This window comes from Nelumbo lutea, chromosome 5, assembly GCF_056320005.1.
Source record: "Nelumbo lutea isolate HS-2025 chromosome 5, American lotus-T2T, whole genome shotgun sequence".
In the NCBI taxonomy this organism is placed as follows: Eukaryota; Viridiplantae; Streptophyta; class Magnoliopsida; order Proteales; family Nelumbonaceae; genus Nelumbo; species Nelumbo lutea.
Window position 1 is genome coordinate 57,749,151 of NC_142688.1, and position 17,851 is coordinate 57,767,001.

General features: G+C 39.2%; 1 protein-coding gene across 2 annotated transcripts; it reads right to left on the reverse strand.

The window, feature by feature from the left end:
* Positions 1 to 4,827: 4,827 nt before the first annotated feature.
* LOC148852596 (protein MOS2-like) lies at positions 4,828 to 16,563 on the reverse strand. 2 transcript variants are annotated; one of them, XM_088946017.1, is made up of 2 exons: positions 14,611 to 16,563; positions 4,828 to 5,126 (listed from the first exon to the last, which is right to left on the reverse strand). In XM_088946017.1, exon 1 carries the CDS (start codon positions 16,239 to 16,241, stop codon positions 14,679 to 14,681), a length of 1,563 nt encoding a protein of 520 aa, XP_088802143.1. In that variant the 5' UTR covers positions 16,242 to 16,563; the 3' UTR covers positions 4,828 to 5,126; positions 14,611 to 14,678. The 2 variants fall into 2 exon arrangements, with proteins under 2 accessions (XP_088802143.1, XP_088802144.1); XM_088946018.1 differs by lacking the exon at positions 4,828 to 5,126 and adding an exon at positions 10,598 to 11,171.
* Between the last annotated feature and the right edge of the window lie 1,288 nt (positions 16,564 to 17,851).

Below are 17,851 nucleotides of genomic sequence, written 5' to 3' on the forward strand. Positions count from 1 at the left end.
GGAGTTATCCCCGGGTAAGAACTCTGATGCTCAAGTCAGTAGGAGTTATCCCCGGGTAAGGATGTTGATCCGAGCAAGGTGGCTATATGGGTCTCAGAAGTTAGATCCCTTACCTCGAGCGTGGAATAGCTTTTTATAGCCAAAGATTCGTGTCCTGGTTGGATTGGGCTTCTGGGGTTGTCGGAATGAGGTTAACCGTCGAGGTATTCGGGATAGAGTCCCATTCCCCGGCGGAGTCGTCTTCCCTATTCCTCTTCATCCGTGGTTGTGCTCATCCACATGACGTGTAGTTGGGCGGCCACATATCTTGTAGGGCCAGCTCAGCTATGACCCGATCAGTTTTCAAAATTGGACCGTTCCAGATGGTTGGACCAGAAAAACTAGGAACCAGTTAGGTGGTTGGTTCCATTTTTCCTCAAAACCAGATTTTCTCCAAATACCATTGATTTTGGTTAGCAAACTATTGATCTGGGCGGTTAACTATTCAAATAGTTTTGACCGTTTTTTATTTTTTTATTTTTTGTTAGAACATATTGACCATTCGGTTTGAATGATTGGATCATTGACCCGGTAACCAAACCCCTGACCAATTTGGTCTCTGGGTCGGTTTTAAAAACCATGCTTTCTCTCATGTCTGCACAAGATCTCTATTTGTTTCTATTGTGTTTCTACGAGTTAAAGATATTTAGATGGATGATGAAGCTACCCTCCAAGAGCTTTAATTCTCGTTTATTATCGTCTTCTTCGACAGGGTCATTACCAGTCGAACAAACTAGCAATGTAGCATTGTCTACAAGATTCAAAGTATCAACATATATCGACCAATATGTATCATTCTGGCACCCCTTTGATACGCCCCTACAGTGGGTGTATCGGGGGGTCTGACAAGTCCAAGGGATGGAGGAGACCTAAACCGATCCCCTGAACCGGTTGCAAAAACATATAAAAAAAGGGTATTGATTCGCCCTATACGCCCATACCGATGTATCGGGTGCATCGATATTTTGAACGTTGCTTGTCTGCACAGTATTCACCGATAGAGCAATTAAGGTCTTTGGATTCAAAGACATGTTGGTCAATTCCTAGTATTAGAGCCTCATCTGTAGTTAACCGGTGCCCATCTCTGGTCACTTCCAACCACCGATCGGCCAAGTAACTTGGTTGCGCAAAACCCGATTATGCAAGTTGGGCAAAGAAGATGATGAAATCCAGTCCATCTAAACCTATTTTCGATGGACCCATACCACATACGGGTGGGTCATCATGGCCACGGTACTTGCGTCGGATCGTCTCCACGCAAACTAAGCCGATCAGGCTAGTTTAACCCGGTCTATGCGAGTCAAACTGGTCCAGAATACATCAGAATACTTTTTGGGACCAGTTTGACATGTTTTAGGTCGATTCTTTACCGGTTCGAGGCATACTTAGGGGATTAACACCCATTTAAATATATTTTGAACATTTTATTAAACTAAAATCGCATATTTTCCCTTATTCTTTTAATAAAATACTTGGTTCAACCTATTTTGCATTCAATTTGATAATTAGGAACATTTTATTTCAATTTAATGACATGAAGAGTCATTGTAGGGCTTGAACTTCTATTTCTTACCTAAGATTGGATTCTTTATGGCTTGATATTATAAATTGCCATTTTTTCTCTATGATTAGACAAAGATTAATGAATGTAGAATATAAAAGCTTATATTTAATTATTGATTCTTTACTTCCATTTTTTGCTACATTGAAGGCCAAAGCATTTGGGACTCATTGGTATTTTATGCTTTGCAATTTTGCAATTAGTCGTCCATTCTATTAAACCTATAAATGACTTACCCAGAGGTAAAATCATTTACTGTGATTTAATTAGAAGTGATCAAGGGATCCTCATGTGTACATTTATTATTAATTGTTTGAACCCAAAGGTTTAAGTGATTAATAGGTAAGTACATGCATGTGTAGCTTTCAATTTCACTTGGTTGATATTGGATCATTCTTGAACTGTAAAGAGTAAAACTAAATATGGTTGATTAATTTCACTTGGTTGATATGGAATCACTTGGATGATATGTAAAGAGTAAAACTGTACATTTTGTATTATTTTATATATATTTGTACCATACATATTTGCATTTGTACTCCTTCCAAATTGAGCCTAAGGGGTAAACCCAAGTATTTAGAAAGGAGATGCGCACTTCACAACCTAGAAGATCAGCCAAATGCTCTACCTCCTCAACTACTAGTATCTCACTCTCGGCCAAATTTACTTTTAAGCCAAACACTACCTCAAACCAAAACAACATGAACTTTAAATTGGTCACTAAACCAAAGGGGCATCACAGAAAAAATAGTGTATCATCTACAAATTGAAAAGAGAAGGAATTTTGTACTCCTAACTTTGAAGCCTTCCACACAAGTTGCTTCAACAGCCCGGGATACCAATATGCTCAGACCCTCCATGACAACAAGAAAGAGCAGCTGAGACAATGAACCGCCTTGTCCTAACCCTCTTTATCTCTTGAAGTTCCCATGAGCAGCACCATCAATTAGGATAGAAAACCTGAGAGTGGTTACACAAACTTCCATCCAATTTCCCCACATGGTGCCAAAGTGCATTCTCTAGAAAAGCCTAGTTGACATAGTCGTAAGCCTTCTCTAGGTTTAGTTTGCTCACCAAACCTTTTTTGCCACTTCTACTACTTAAATCGATTAATTCATTTGCAATTAGCACCCAGTCATGAATGTTTTGTTAATTGTTATGCACGAAAACCCCTTGATACATGGAGATGAGCGCATCCATAACACACCTTAACCCTGATGCCAGAATGTTGTATACACTTCTCTCGAGGGTTACAAAGTTATGAAACTCCTCCAAAACTCTCAACAGGTCATGTTTTAGAACATCTCAAAACTTTTTATACAAGAGATTGGTAAAGCCATCAGGTCCTGGAGCTTCGTCCCCCTCCATCTCATCTAATACTCTCTTCACCTCCTTTGAGAAAGGTTTATCCAACTCAACAGCTTGCTGTTCTACTTGTCCATGGAAATCCATTCATGAGATTCTTCTCACTATCTTGATCTTTATCAGGTATAAAGATCAATTTCCCTTGCTTTACTATTGCCTTACTGTAAGAGGGAACTTATTTCTATAATTCTGCTTGCAATTTTGGGTTGGACTATGAATTTGGGTCTTGGGTTTTGGGAGAATTGATTAACTGAATTTGATACCCATTTTACCAATCATTTTGTTCTACACCATCCATAAATACAAGTGAGAGATTAAGTGATTGTGGGTCACATGCACTTTAAGGCTGACATGGAGCAAAGTTATTGGTCACACAACTTGTAGAATAGCTATTAAATTAAATTAATCTAAATATATAAATATTATAATAACACCCATAATATTTTATATTATATAATTTACAAAATATTGTATGATCTGTTTTAAAGATAAAAACTATAGGCTCAGTTTGGCCCAGCCCACGATTACCCCTATCTTTGAGGTGCGTCCTAAACCCAAGATTATAGAGATGTCAATTGAACCGGATTTAGTCCAATCCAATATAGGTCCATTCTAGGGCTATCAAGTGTCAATATTGGTTCAATCCATTTGTAAATGGATTGGACCAAATCCAGTCCAAACCCATATAAGTTGGATTCAATATGGTCCAATTAAAATACAAATGGACCGGATTGGGGTCCAAACTAAATGAAACTTTAAAAATTACATGAAATCCCAGAAAATACAAAAAATGCAAAAATATACTAGAATTTTTATAAATATAAGGGTTGTCAATGGGTCGGGTCCAACCCATGGACCGATCGGACCCAGACCGATTAGATCAGTTTAGGTTCCAATATTTGTACTGATGATTCAGTTACAGTTCCTAATTTATTGTCCCAATTATTATCGGATGGATACCAGGTCCACACTGTCCCAAATCGATTAGGACCCAACCCAAGGTATATATAGTAGATGTCCAAAAATGGTCATTTTGGTGGGGTTTCACTCGAAACCCTACGAAATGACCATTGCATCTCCATCTGTGTCGAAAGGGATAACAAAGTGGATTAAACTCAACACCTCACCGTAAGCGCATAGCAGCACTCTCTCTCTCTCTCTCCCCATTCAATCACTGAAAAACGAATCGGTTTGACTGGAAGAGTGAAGACTTTTAAGTTCAAATTTCAGTTTAGTAGCGAGAAGCCCAAATCGATTCCGGTTAAATCTGCAGAAAAGTAGGGATTTTTATCTCTACATAGTGTTCTAAGTTATTTATCATTTGATCCTAGAAAGAAGCTAGAAACGTTGTTATGAATTTTTTATCTATTTTAAGAATATATATTTAAACATTTCAGGTAAAAACAAGAATTGAAATTTCAATCCATTTTAAGTAGGAAACATCAATCTTTTTTTTGTTATAAATTTCGCCTATAAGTTCGTTTCAAGTTATTAGCCATTTAGCCTAGATATTGATTTGAGCTTGAGAGTTAGACATTGCGAAGGGAATGATGGAATGTTTTCTAACTTCAGTCTTACCCCTCTGTTTGCACTGTTATGAATGCTAGGGAGCAAGAGATCTAGCTAAACCATCTCAAACAGAATCGATCGGTTCAGCAGTCTTACCCCTCTATTTGCATTGTTCTAAATACAAGGGAGCAAGGGTTTTTGGCCTGATCAGGCATATTATAATCGGGTCCATCGGGTTGGACCTGATTGTTCCAAGAACCGATCAGTTCGGTTCTAGGTCCAAAATTACAAACCCTCTAGGGTTTGGGTCGGTTCCAAGTCCATGATTTCTCTTATCGGTTTGGGACCGGGTCTATAAAAATATAAAATATTTTTATAATCAAGTGCCTCGTACATGATACAGGGAACCTTGGACATTGAACATCTCCACTGGATTAGAGACAGTTCAAAGCTAGTATCAAAAAATCCATTAACAAACTGCTTGGTTCCTGAAGGAAAAAGAATGCCAAGAGAGGAGCACAAATTGAATGGAGGCCTTAGCTTCCTAAGAAAAACCAGCCTAACCAGCCTCGTAATCATGCCCATGCATCAGAATCACAAGTCATCATGCATTTCCTGTACAAGAATGCCAAGAGACAAAGTCCTGCAGTTTCTGAACAGAATAAAACCTGTAGTTATTTAACTAGAACATAAATCTGTAATTTAACAGACAATAAAGGATAATAGATAATATAACAAAAATCACAATACCATCCAAATTTCAAAAAAGCATAAAACATAAGAAGATATGCATAGAAGAAAGCTAGAAATTAGGTCTCAGTTGTCATACCATATTAAATAACTATTAGAGGTACAAAGATACTGCTCAAACACCTTACAATTAAATCCCATAAAATTCTACAATAATTCTTCTTTACAAGGTTTCTTCCAGAGACTGTCAAGTCCTTTTCAGCCACAACATGGTAGATGATAGAATAATTCTTCTACAGACTGCCAAGCATTGTTTAAGTTCACATGGATTCTTATTTGGCCAAGGGAACCAGCTGGTCAGAGTCAGACTTATCTTAAACATAACAGCTGGTCACAGACTCACAGACTCGTAGCTGAACCAAATGCAACCCAAATACAAAAGCAAGAAACAAACTGTTCAATACACATTGCTCTTAGTGTCCCACCAAATACAATCCGAATCAAAAGATTTAGCTTCCTGTTCTTAGAAAATATTTACAAAAACAATACTTCAACAAAGTCTATACTGCCCATTCCAATATTTTAGATACATTAAAATTTGAAAATCTATTATGAAGCCACACCTTAATAACATCCATGATAGAATTAACACCAACTAATCCTCAGATTCCTTAGACTGAGAACTGCTGATATGGGCATCCATAACGACATTAAAAGTCTTCAATTGATGATTCTTAAGGAAACAATTCAAGTATTTACAGACTCAATCTCACACAACCACCCATAACCCATTACACCTAGGGTTGTAACAAGATCGGACTCGGATTGGATTCAGCAAAATCCACATCCAATCCGACTAACTGAAAACTTGCATCCAAATCCAAACGGATTTTAATCGAATCCTAAGGGACTTGGATCCAATTTGAATTTAATCTGACTCCGCTCTAATTTTTTAAAATCCCAGAAAAATTAAAAATGCAATTACTTTTCAGTTTTTATATATAATAAATTAATGTAAATATAACATACTGAATTTATTATATATATATATATATATATATAAAATATAAATTCATATATAATATAATATATAGAATATATTTTTTATTTAAATCAAATCTGAATCCGAGATAACCAGATCAGATGTCAGATCAGGCCTTGGATTTTAGAGTATCATTGACAGGCCTAATTACACCCATGCACACATATAACATATAGAATATATTTTATATTTAAATCAAATCTGAATCCGAGATAACCAGGTCGGATGTCAAATCAGACCTTGGATTTTCGAGTATCATTGACAGGCCTCTCTCTCTCTCTATCTCTCTCTCTCATTACTGACTCCAACGACCCACCACTTACACACCACACCATTTCACCTACGTTACATACCTCAGCTCTATCCACTCCATAACTGACTCAAAAACCCATAACAACAAGACAAAGACCCGTTCTTCACTAACTCTACTTATTTATTTACAACAATTGGCCCTACTAATTGCCATGTGGCACCTTATCCTTGTATGACCCAACATGCCTAACATCTCCCTAATTCTTTGACACATGCCAACTAATGGATACATAACACAGGGAAACCCTACCAATTCCTTACACTAGTAGAACAGACCTTTTTCATTTCAGCATGGTTATTGCATGGTTAGTGCAACGTTCAATCGTAACAGTGCTTTTAGAAACCTGTATAGCTAAATATAAACTGTATAAGCTTTTTCATTTCAGCATGGTTATTGCATGCTTCTCTGTTTTGTATGTGCAAATGCAGAGAAACCTGCAGAGAATCATAGATGTGTCCTACTTATCAGATGGTTAAAGGTGGTCTGATAAGCTAACATTTAGTTTACACATAATTTTACTTGGGATATTCCAGAGTTTTCAAACAAATATACACCAATAAAGCACATCAGAATTGGTGTGACTTCTTTTACACACAGTAGGGACTAGGGAGGATTCATATGCCCATGTACTCCACATGGCTCACAAAACAGAGAAGGTGATCTCAGTGACCCCTGGCAGTCCTTAAAACACATGATTTAGTTTTCCAGCCTTCACTCACTCACTCCTCCCAAGTTCAAAATCAAAAGTGTCTCTAGCACTGTGCTTAGTGAGGATGAAGAGAGATTAATGTGCTTCTTGCCCACCCTCTTCAAATCCAAAGTTCCAAACCATTAAAATAGCACTCACAAATCACAATCCACCTTGGCTTTTGTTTTATGACCAGTTTCATCATGGCTGATGGCCCCTCAGTTGCACTTTATGATTTGAAGGTCAACTGGACTTTATGTATCATATATCCTACATCGGGTTGCACTTTATGATTTCAAGCTGAGAAGCTGATCTACAAACTGTTCAAGATAAACCCAATAACCACCAAACTTACACTAGCATGTGCATTTATGTATAAATCAAAATATCAATACATAATCTAGAACCAAACTTCCCAGATGCTATTCCTCTGCATTTTTACTGGCTTGTTTTGACAGCTCACAATATCCAATATTTCTGTATGTTATCTTTTTTATACTGGCCTGCTGGGAATCTCCTTAGGTAGACCATCACTAGTTGTCTTCATCGAATTTCGCTTGTCATCAATGGGAGTCAGATCTCTTTATGTATTTATCATAGGATTATTGTCTCTTCTTTTTGTAGGTGTTCAAGACTGCTATCAGTCTTGATCACTAAGAAACTTCAGATTCTATGAGAAGAGAAAGAGAAGTAGAAGAAAGAGTGGTGAGAGAGCAGTAGAACACAGATTTTGAGGAGAAGAACAGAATCTCAAAATACTCTGCCACCGCCACTTTAATTTAATATTTACATGTTATGCTAGTTACATGAAAGGACATATCTGCCCTTGGTGTTTACATCATAACTGATAACACGTAACAAACAATGTAAAAATGAAAAATAAATAGCAAGTAGGAATAACAGAATAACAAGTTGACCACAGCTGTGACTAGATACATTCTACCCTACGGACATAGTGGGACCACAGCTGTGGGGCCCACAACAATGTTCTCTACACTTTTAAACAATTATGCCTCCTTCAAAAGAGAGTGAGTGCTAATGATGTCACCAGTGGAGCTGTTGATGGAGCTAATAAAAGTGATTTCAGCATCTGGTGACACATTGACCGACCACTTTGGCTTGTAGCTTGCTAGACATAGGTGACTAAAGGAGACCCACAAGTAACAATTGTTCATACAATGGAAAGGCGTACCATGTTTTACTGATTTAAAACTAGTGAAGGAAATGGATTTTGAGTTTCCAAAGGATGTTGAAAGGGCTATGTTTTAAATCCTTATTTTATACTACCAACCCAAAGAGGGGAATGAACTCTAGAATTATAATGTCTGTGCATGCTTAATAAAAGAGATCCATCAAAAGATTTTAGTAACAAATAAAGACTTGCCACTGGTTTTTAAAATGATTATGGGAGAGACCTTAAATAGGCAGTGATGCTCGACTGGCAGTAGAACAAGTTAATTATCACATTTTTTTTATCAATAACAAGAAACTTTATTGAAGATAAGAAACTATGTGAAGCTTAGGTACAAAGAGGAGGTAAAAAGACTTAACTCCCCACCAAAGAAAACAAGGAAAAAATAAAAAATTAGCCCAAAAAGTCGAATCCCTATTCACCCCTTGCTTTGCTAACCTATCAGCAAAAGAATTAGCAATCCTCTTCACCCAGTTGTAATGAACGACAATATCCCTACTCAGCCATTTAAATTTATTCTTCTCATTGTTATAACTCCATAAGCCGCTGTCTTCCCCCTTTAGCCACCTAATCACCACCTCCGAGTCACCTTCAAGGGCCAAACATCTAATGTTCAACTCCCTTGCTCTTTGGATACCTTCTAAGGCTGCGAGGATCTCAGCCCTAAGAGAGTCTCCTTCCCGAATTGGGCCTGAGAACAAAGCAATAATAGCCCCCACCTCATTCCTAAATACTCACCCAATCCCAAAAGGCCCTGGGTTCCTTACACAGCTGCCATCAAAATTCAGTTTTATGAACCCAGGAGGGGACCACAAAGGACTACAAGTCCTCTTACAGAAAGCAGAGGAAGCTATCTCCTTCCAATTTCTCACCATATCAGCCACAGAATAGTCTTAGAATATTTCCATAGTTTTCAACCAATGTGCCACCCTTAACAAAATTAGATCTAATAAGTTTCCAATGGTTCCTTCCTTATCTGAAAATATTTGTGAGTTTCTTTCTTCCTATAGAGACCAACACATTGCGGCCCTAATGCTTCTCCACATAGGGAGAAGACCCACTCCCAAACTGATTTAGCAACCGAACAATGGGTCTTTATGGTCTGTAAATTGTTTTTCTTGTCTGTTTCCATTTTTAAGGATAAGCTTTGCCTGTTTAGTTCACATAGGTATTTACAGTTAAGCCCAAACCCAGACCACATCAAGAGAAAATAAAACATGAGACTTCATACTTTCTGCCACTGGTGAGCAACTGAACAGAGCTGTAACGGTGTTGATGTATCAGCTTTCTTTGTCTAATGCACATCCAACCACTCAAATGACATTCCTAAGCAATTTCTGGCATGAGTATTTCAAGCTTCTTCATAGCTCCACCCTAAACAGGTCTACAAGTTACAACCATAGTTGTCAAGGCGACGAATAGGTGGGCGCCTAGGCGTCCCTTGGAGGCTCGCCTCACCCAACCACCAAGTAGTTTTGTGCATAATGTTATAAAATGCTTTTATATTTTTTATTTTTTGACATTATAATAATAAAATAGGCATTATTAAACTAGAATACTCATTTTGTGTTTATGTACTAATTTCTTTTTATTATTTCCTTATTCGTTAGGGTTTAATCAACACAAACATTGCTAACTACTGTATTGAACCCATGGTTCAAAGTATCAATGCACATCTATGTATCAGCAGAGGTGTATCAGTACTTATAACGATACTCCACCTATTTTTTTTATTTCTTTGGTTTTCAATTTCATTTATATATATATATATATATATATATATATATATATATATATATATTTTAAAAAATGGGTTCCCAAAAACATCTGTAAACATGTGTATTGGGGCACCAAAGATACAATATAATACACCCGATATGGGGCGTATCGTATCAAAGTTTCGATCCTTGATTGAATCCTCAAAGATTTCAGAACCTGAACCAATAAGCAAGGGAAGAACTTAAAATTTTGCGTAATCAACACATTTTTTTCTTACAAATCTTCTTTTTCTTCCACATTTTCTTTTCTTCTTTTCTTATAACAAAAGTAGGGATTCAGCCCCTATATTTTTTGAATTTTCTTTCCTTCGTTCCTTTTCTTCTCATAAAATGTTGATTTTCTAAACTTAAAACATGAAATTTATACTTCTCTTATGAAATTATGGATAATTATTAAGGAAATATGGTTATGGAACTGAATGAACCAAAGGATCCACCTCAATAACGGCGGTTGACAATCACCTATTAGATAGAGATAACATTCTCAAGGATCTCAAAATAAATTTGACATGGGCTCAAGAACAAATGAAGGCCCAATATGATAAATATCACCGTCAGGTTGAATACAGCATAGGTGATTTGGTTTGTTTGAAGCTTCTTCCTTATCGGCAAGCTTCACTAGGGCAAAAAAGCTGGCATAAGTTATCTCCACGATACTATGGACCATTTCCCATCACTGAACGGGTTGGAGCAGTTGCATACAGATTATCTCTACCCCAATACTGTCGTCTCCACCCTGTTTTTCATGAATCAAAATTGAAAAAACATGTGGGTACTTCAGCTAGCATTGCCCCAACTCTACCAGAATTTGATGAAGATCGACACACCATTTTGCGACCAAAGCATATCCGGGGTTATCGCTAGATCAAACAGCATCAGCAACTGGTACAAGATGCTTTAGTCGAATGGCAAGGACTGCCTCCAGAGGATGCAACACGGGAGGCCTGCTCAGTACTAAGGCAACAGTTTCCTCACCTCATCCTCAAGGACGAAGCTGCTTCAGAGGGGGAAGGAACTGTTAGAAACCAAGACCAAGCCAGTAAACCAGTTATCAAACAAATGAATTTGAGGAAAAGAGCACATGGGTTAAAACCAGCTGTGCAAGAGACAAGTGGTAATCATGTTAGGTCTCCTTTTCTGTAGCATGCCACAAGTGTTGTCTTACCAAGGAACACTTCCCAACAAAGAGCTTGTACTTTAGGAGGGACAGGTTTACACCAGATTTCCTTTACAAGGAGAGATTCCGCTCCACACTCCCCAGAATTTGAATGAACTAAAAGGTTAAAGAAGGAAGCACAAGAGAACAAACCATTAGAGGACGGGATCCAAACCCTAGCATCAAGCGTACTTTAGTCTAAGAAGATAGTCTCTAGAGAAGAAAGCAAAGATATTAATGACTTACATTCATTGTCCTAAGGCCCCTCTCTTGAACCCCAGTTAGAGATGTAACACCAAACTTGGACAGTTGGAAGGGATAAAGTAATGGAAATTGATCACAAAGAAGCTCATCACCCACTATAGGTCCTCCCAAAACAAAATTTCATTCCCACAACCCACATCCAATGATTTAAAAGGCACGCCTAGGGGCATAGGCGAGGCGCATTTTGTGGTATGCGCCTCGCCCAGGACCTAGGCGCACCCCTTTCAAAGGCATGCGCCTGATGTGCCTTGTGCCTCAACCTACGCGTGCGCCTTTTTAAATTTTTGCACTTTTTTTCTGTTTTTTGGGTCTGACGGCTGGGTCGGAAGCTCCGCCCCCGGACCCCTGACCACGCCCCTCGAGGCAAGCCCGAACAAGTCTATGTTAGGCAAGTTCCAAGAACCCCCTATTTGCTAATGTTGTTCATTCATTCATTGCGATAAAATATCTTCTTAAAAGGCGGTGAAAGTTATAAAATCATTATTTGTTATCTAAGAAATAAGAATTCCAGACCCTAACATAGACTTGTTTGGGCTTGCCTCGAGGGGCATGGTACAAAAGCGACTCATAAAATCAAGAATGCAATATGTTTTACATCACATTAGCTACTTGAAGCAATGCAATTAAGGAGAAAAAAGAGATTGTGGGTTTTACATGCTTGAAAATGCTTTATATGTTTGCTTTTATTTTTAAATTTTCATTTGAATACACTTTACATGTTATGTTTATGTATTTTAATTTTAAATAATAGGTTTTTTAAAACACTCATTTTATAATTTAAGTTTATATCTTTTATTAACATTATGTTTAATTTTTTTGAATTTTTTGCTTTTTTTGAATTTTTTGACTTTTTTATTTTTTAGCTTTTTTTGTAATTTTGCGCCTTTCTTAAAAAGGTGCGTGCCTCGCCTTGCGCCTCAGGCGCAAATTGGCCCTTGCGCCTTTTTTGTGCCTTGCGCTTTTAAAACACTGCCCATATCAAAATGAACAAAGCACAAGAAGGAAGGTAGTACCTCTATTATTGCTTTCCATGGGGCTTTTGAGTTTTGAAGATGTGTATAGGTCCAACTTTGCATCCTAGCCATTCTCCCCTAGTCCATGTATGCTTTAAATGACCCTGTGCCACAGCCTATCTCCTACAAAAGGAAGCCTCCGTAGCCACTTCCCTAACAGAGTTGTATTCCTCTTGATCAAATTCCCAATTGCTACACTTCCCTGATAGAGTTGTATTCCTCTTGATTAAATTCCCAATTCCTAATCCACCCTACTCTTTAGATTTACATATATTTTCCCATTTTATCAAGTGATCTTTTCTTTCATCTCACAATTCCCACAAGAAATTCCTCATAATCTTTTCTAACTATCTAGCTACTTTGAATGGGATCCTAAAGGTAGGCAGGTAGTATATGGGCAGATTTGCTAATGTGGACTTAATTAATGTTATTCTTCCTCCCAACAAATGTAATTTTCCACATTACCACTTTTTTAAATTAGTGGGAAATTTATCAATGCTAAATTTGCCAGCTCTAGATATGAACATGAAAATATCAAGAAAAAAGAAAAGAGCAAGTAAAGAACTAACCCACCATGACCTTCTCCAAAACCAAACACAACACACACCAAACAACAACCATACCCCCATTAAATTGATCAAGACACAAAGAAACCCTACAAATAATTACGGAAAATATCAAAAACCTCCCACAGATTTATTCAAAAGCTCCTTTCTTCTGCAAAATTTCTTCACCTTATTAGTAGGAAACATGTCAGAAATGTCATATGGAAATACGATAAATGTTATGATACTGTCCCTTGTACTCCACACAGCACCAGTAATTTTCATTAAGAAATATGTCGATTCCAGTAATGTTTCATGTTGGTACCAATGGAAATAGAAATATGCCATGGAAATATCAGGAAATATATTTAAACCATGGTTTCTGAACCGAAGCCTTTGGGGGTAAATCAGATAGCAAGTCCTTATGAGATAACTCTTTAAGGCATGATCAAATCATGCCAAAATCAAGGTGCTGGAAAGGATGGGAGATAAGATCCATAAAGAAGGAAATCCTATGCATGGCAACTGCAGAAATGGAAGGTTGTCATTTGAGTTGGATTCACATGTTACATTCATAGCACATACCACATATATAAGGATGCTTTCATTTCTGCTGTTCTCAGTGTTTTGGTTGTTAGTAGTAGGGGCCCTGATTCTTCTCATTTCTCTTATCCATTTTGTATTCTGTTATAACCCTTAACATAATTCTTTTTATCACATAAAGAACAAAACAGATGGATTGTTGGATACTAAAAAAGGGAGATTGATAGCAGCATTTTCTTAAACAATAAGCCACATCAAACATAAAATTTTATGACAAGTTATTATAGCTCTACTGTATAGTTTTTAAGATGTTGTTTGTATGCTAGAATTGAAGAGCCATGACCTTAAGGATTTGGCAAGAGTTTTAATGATGGCTGCCAACCTGACACAGCCTTCCTTCATCCGGGCTTGGGACCAGTGGTGTAACAATCAGACAGAATGTAATGGCAAGATAGGATTCATGTAGACAATTCCATACAGTTGGCAAAGGCTCAAACGAAGACAATGTTTGTAGAATAAGAATTTTTAAGTGTACCAAATAACAGTGATCAGTGTTTTACTTTACATGATAAAACTGTGTGTTAAATGAAAGCAACATTCTATAATATTTAGCTCCACTGTGACAACCAATATTATACAAAACTCATACCAGATATGTTAGTTCTAAAGATAATAGATGGAAAATATTCAAATCGTCACACTAAATCTTGCAATTAATTCAAAATACATACATTCATAACAATTCCAGGCTGATTAAAACTTTCAGAATCATAAATAGAAAACTTGCATTTAAATGTATTGTAATGAAGCACTGGAACGTCACAATCCTTAGGAAGTACCCTTATCAAAGCATTTACAGCCTATCCATAGAAAATGCAATTGGAAGTTATACAAGCATGAAAGCTAAATTACCTATCACTAAAATGCAGCCCCATTAAACAGGTGTGGTTTCAGAGCTTCAATCCAGTGCTATAACAGAATCAATACCCAAGGAGACTTGGATCCCCAATGTATTCTGCAATCTGCTCCAGGCGCACATTGAGCAGTGCATGAGTATCAGCATCTCGGATGACACCGGTTTCACTCTCCATGTCTCTCTCCACTAGGTTTCCAAAGACACCCTTGTGTTTCCCATAGAGAACCAGAACTGGACCCCCACGCTTTGGAAGTGCGGTCTCCAAAATTTCCTGATCCACACACTGGATAAGTTCCCTGCTCTCATCCATGGATATATCACATGTTGTTGGTCCTACAACATCCACGACTTTCCCCTTTTTCAAGTAGAGCTTCCCACCTTTGAAATCTTTGCTAATTATTCTAACCCGGATATGACTCACCAACCAAGAAACTCGTGCTCCCGTTTCTTCTTCCCTGCGGCTACTTGATCGAGATGTTGTTCCATTGTCAGTTTTCATTTCATCACCTCTCCTTCCCTCTTCTCTCTGTCTCTTATCCTTCCTCCTATAGTCCTTACTACCATCCCTCTTTTCTCTGTCATAACCATGGCTACCTGAAGTAGCTCTTCTCTCATCCCTGCTGCTTCTGTCATCCCCGGATTCTTGAATCTTCAACTCCGCCAACTTCTTCAAGCACTTCTTTTCTTCCGCTGAACCCAACTCTGCAACTTCATTAACCTTGACAGTGACCTCCTCTCTTCCATCCAACAGCTTCAAAACTATCTTTGACAAGTCAGAACTTGCAGAACCCAATTTCTCCACGACCTTCCCCTTCAGACCCATATGCCTACCACCGACAACCCTAACAACCATACCGACCGATACGCCATCCCTATCCTCCTTAGACGCAACCTTCTCATGCCTATCTGGCCTAGTTGTCGCAGCGTGGTCAAGCCCCGAATTACGCCCTTCCTGCTTCTTATCATGCATCTCCGGCTTAAACCCAAGTCCTTCCTTGGCAGTTCTCCTCTCATACTGCACGATTTTCACATCTTCCTTGGCGTTTCTTCCAATCCCTCTTCCTTCAACCCATCCATAACCAGCAAGTAAAGCAGCACCAAAACCCTCAACAGGAATAGTAGTGAACTCATCAAACCCCCGATCATCAGGCAGCCTCTTCATATCCTCCTTGAACTTTTGCAAAAGCAGATTCTCAGAGGACAAAGGTCGACTAGGTGCCCCGACAGCATCATTATCAGCCTCATCCCCAACGCCGTTGCCAACAGCATCGGCGTCGCCTTCCTTGTTCAGTCTGAGATTCAGACCATAAGACATACCGGAATCGGGAATACCAACAGTGGAGGGAGCCTCTAGCTCGAAGCGGATGTCAGGGTCGGCGGCGGTGGAAGATTGAAACGGGAGATCGAGGTTTTTCATCTTCTTGGTGGGTCTCCATTCGTTCTGCTTTGGAGGGATTACGAGCTTTTCTGATTTGCCAGTTAGGGATTTTGAAGCATCGAACTCCGTAACATATTCGAGCTTGGTGATCCCGGTATCGTCTCTCCTGTCTCCGTCGTTGAAATTCTCCGATGGCTTCTGAGTTGGTTTCCCAAATTGCTTCGAAGGTAGAGAGAACGAGAGTTTCATTTTGAGAGAGAGAGAGAGTCGGGAACGGTGGACTGACGACGAGACGACAGTATCTCCGTCTGTCGGTCGGAAGAAGATAGAAACACCTATTGTGAAGTGAATCCGTGTTCTTCCGGTGGTCAAAGTAATTATGCCATCACCACGCGATAAGATGCGCGTTCGACTAACTCGTCAATAGCAATTAGAAATTGGATTCAAACCCAAAATTTGATGCACCAGTTATAAGGGAATTGGGATCTGCTCTCACAGAACGTGTCTCACACCGACCTTACAGTGAGATCCCATCCTGTATTAGGAATATCTCTTTATGAATTATTAAATACAAATACAGCAGATGTTTTCGATGTACGGCCAAAATAGACTGTGAGGTTAGTGTGAGGCGCGCTCTGAAGAGCAGATCCGGACTCATTTTAAAGTCGACAATGGTCCCAGCCACTTGCAGCTGTGATTGGAATATCTCTACTGAATAAAAAATATAGAGATATTCCCCATACACGATTACAAGTGACTGTGAGCACAGTATTGTAAGGATGGAATCGGAGTTCGTCTATGCTCATGGATCATGCGTTTTGAGATCACATCTCCCCAAGGGACTCCACCACGCCCTATAATCCCCGCCGTGTATTGATAACATCTCTCGATGATAATATTAAAACTGATGATGTCATCATCTCCCGATGTTTTTAATACATGGCGGGAATGTGCTATGGTATCACAGGGTTAATCAACGAGGCCCTGTGCGGCGCTTGTACAGTGTCGAGGGGATATCGTGCTTAACCTTTACACGCTTATGAACTCACTCAACTACCTACGTCCCCTCAAAGAGTACGTTAAGCTTTTGGGGGAGTGACAATAGGTGATGGAGCGCGATCCTGCCGGTCTTATCTGTCAACGGCTTCGCCTCTGAGCTAGAGCGACTGGGAGCCTGAAACGGGAAAAATGAGGGAACTCCGGGGGGAACCCGGTGAGATAACTCCGAAGCTCAAGTTAGCAATCTCTCAAAGGCAAAGTATAGACCAGATGGTGCAAAGTTCACATACCTTGTTGTTGGGGGTAGGGGGCCTTTTATAATCACTTTGCACACTCGCCCCGAAGCCCTTGTCAGGTCGAGTATGATTACCCTCGCATCTGTCAGTTCGGGTGTCGTCCTTTCTGCTGAGACAGAACCGTCACTGCCTTTTGTCAGAACCGTCTTTCTAACTAGAGATGGCGGTGGCAGGTGGTCATTTGGAGTGCGGCCGTCAAGCGTCAAATCCCAAGTCAGTCAGGTGCGCCGCCCTTGGGTACGGACTTCCTTGGTGTCAGGCATAATACAGTTTATTTGGTTTCAGTGCCCTGAGGGCGATGTGGTGGAGTGGTGAGCGAGGCGAAGTCGTGAGTTCGGAGGTATGTATAAGGCAGGTCAGTTCGGCGAGGTGTATCCCGAAGTGTTACACGGCAGGCCAGTTCGGCGAGGTGTATCTCGAACTGTTATAAGGCAGGCCAGTTCGACGAAGTATGTCCCGAACTGTTACAAGGCAGGCCAGTTCGGCGAAGTATGTCCCGAACTATTGCATGTAGGCCAGTTTGGATTACTTTCTGGTTTGGGGCCAAGGGTGAGTTCGGGCCCC

Excerpts from the sequence above, each read along its gene's own strand:
- LOC148852596 (XM_088946017.1), bottom strand. The coding sequence starts at position 16,241 with ATGAAACTCTCGTTCTCTCTACCTTCGAAGCAATTTGGGAAACCAACT.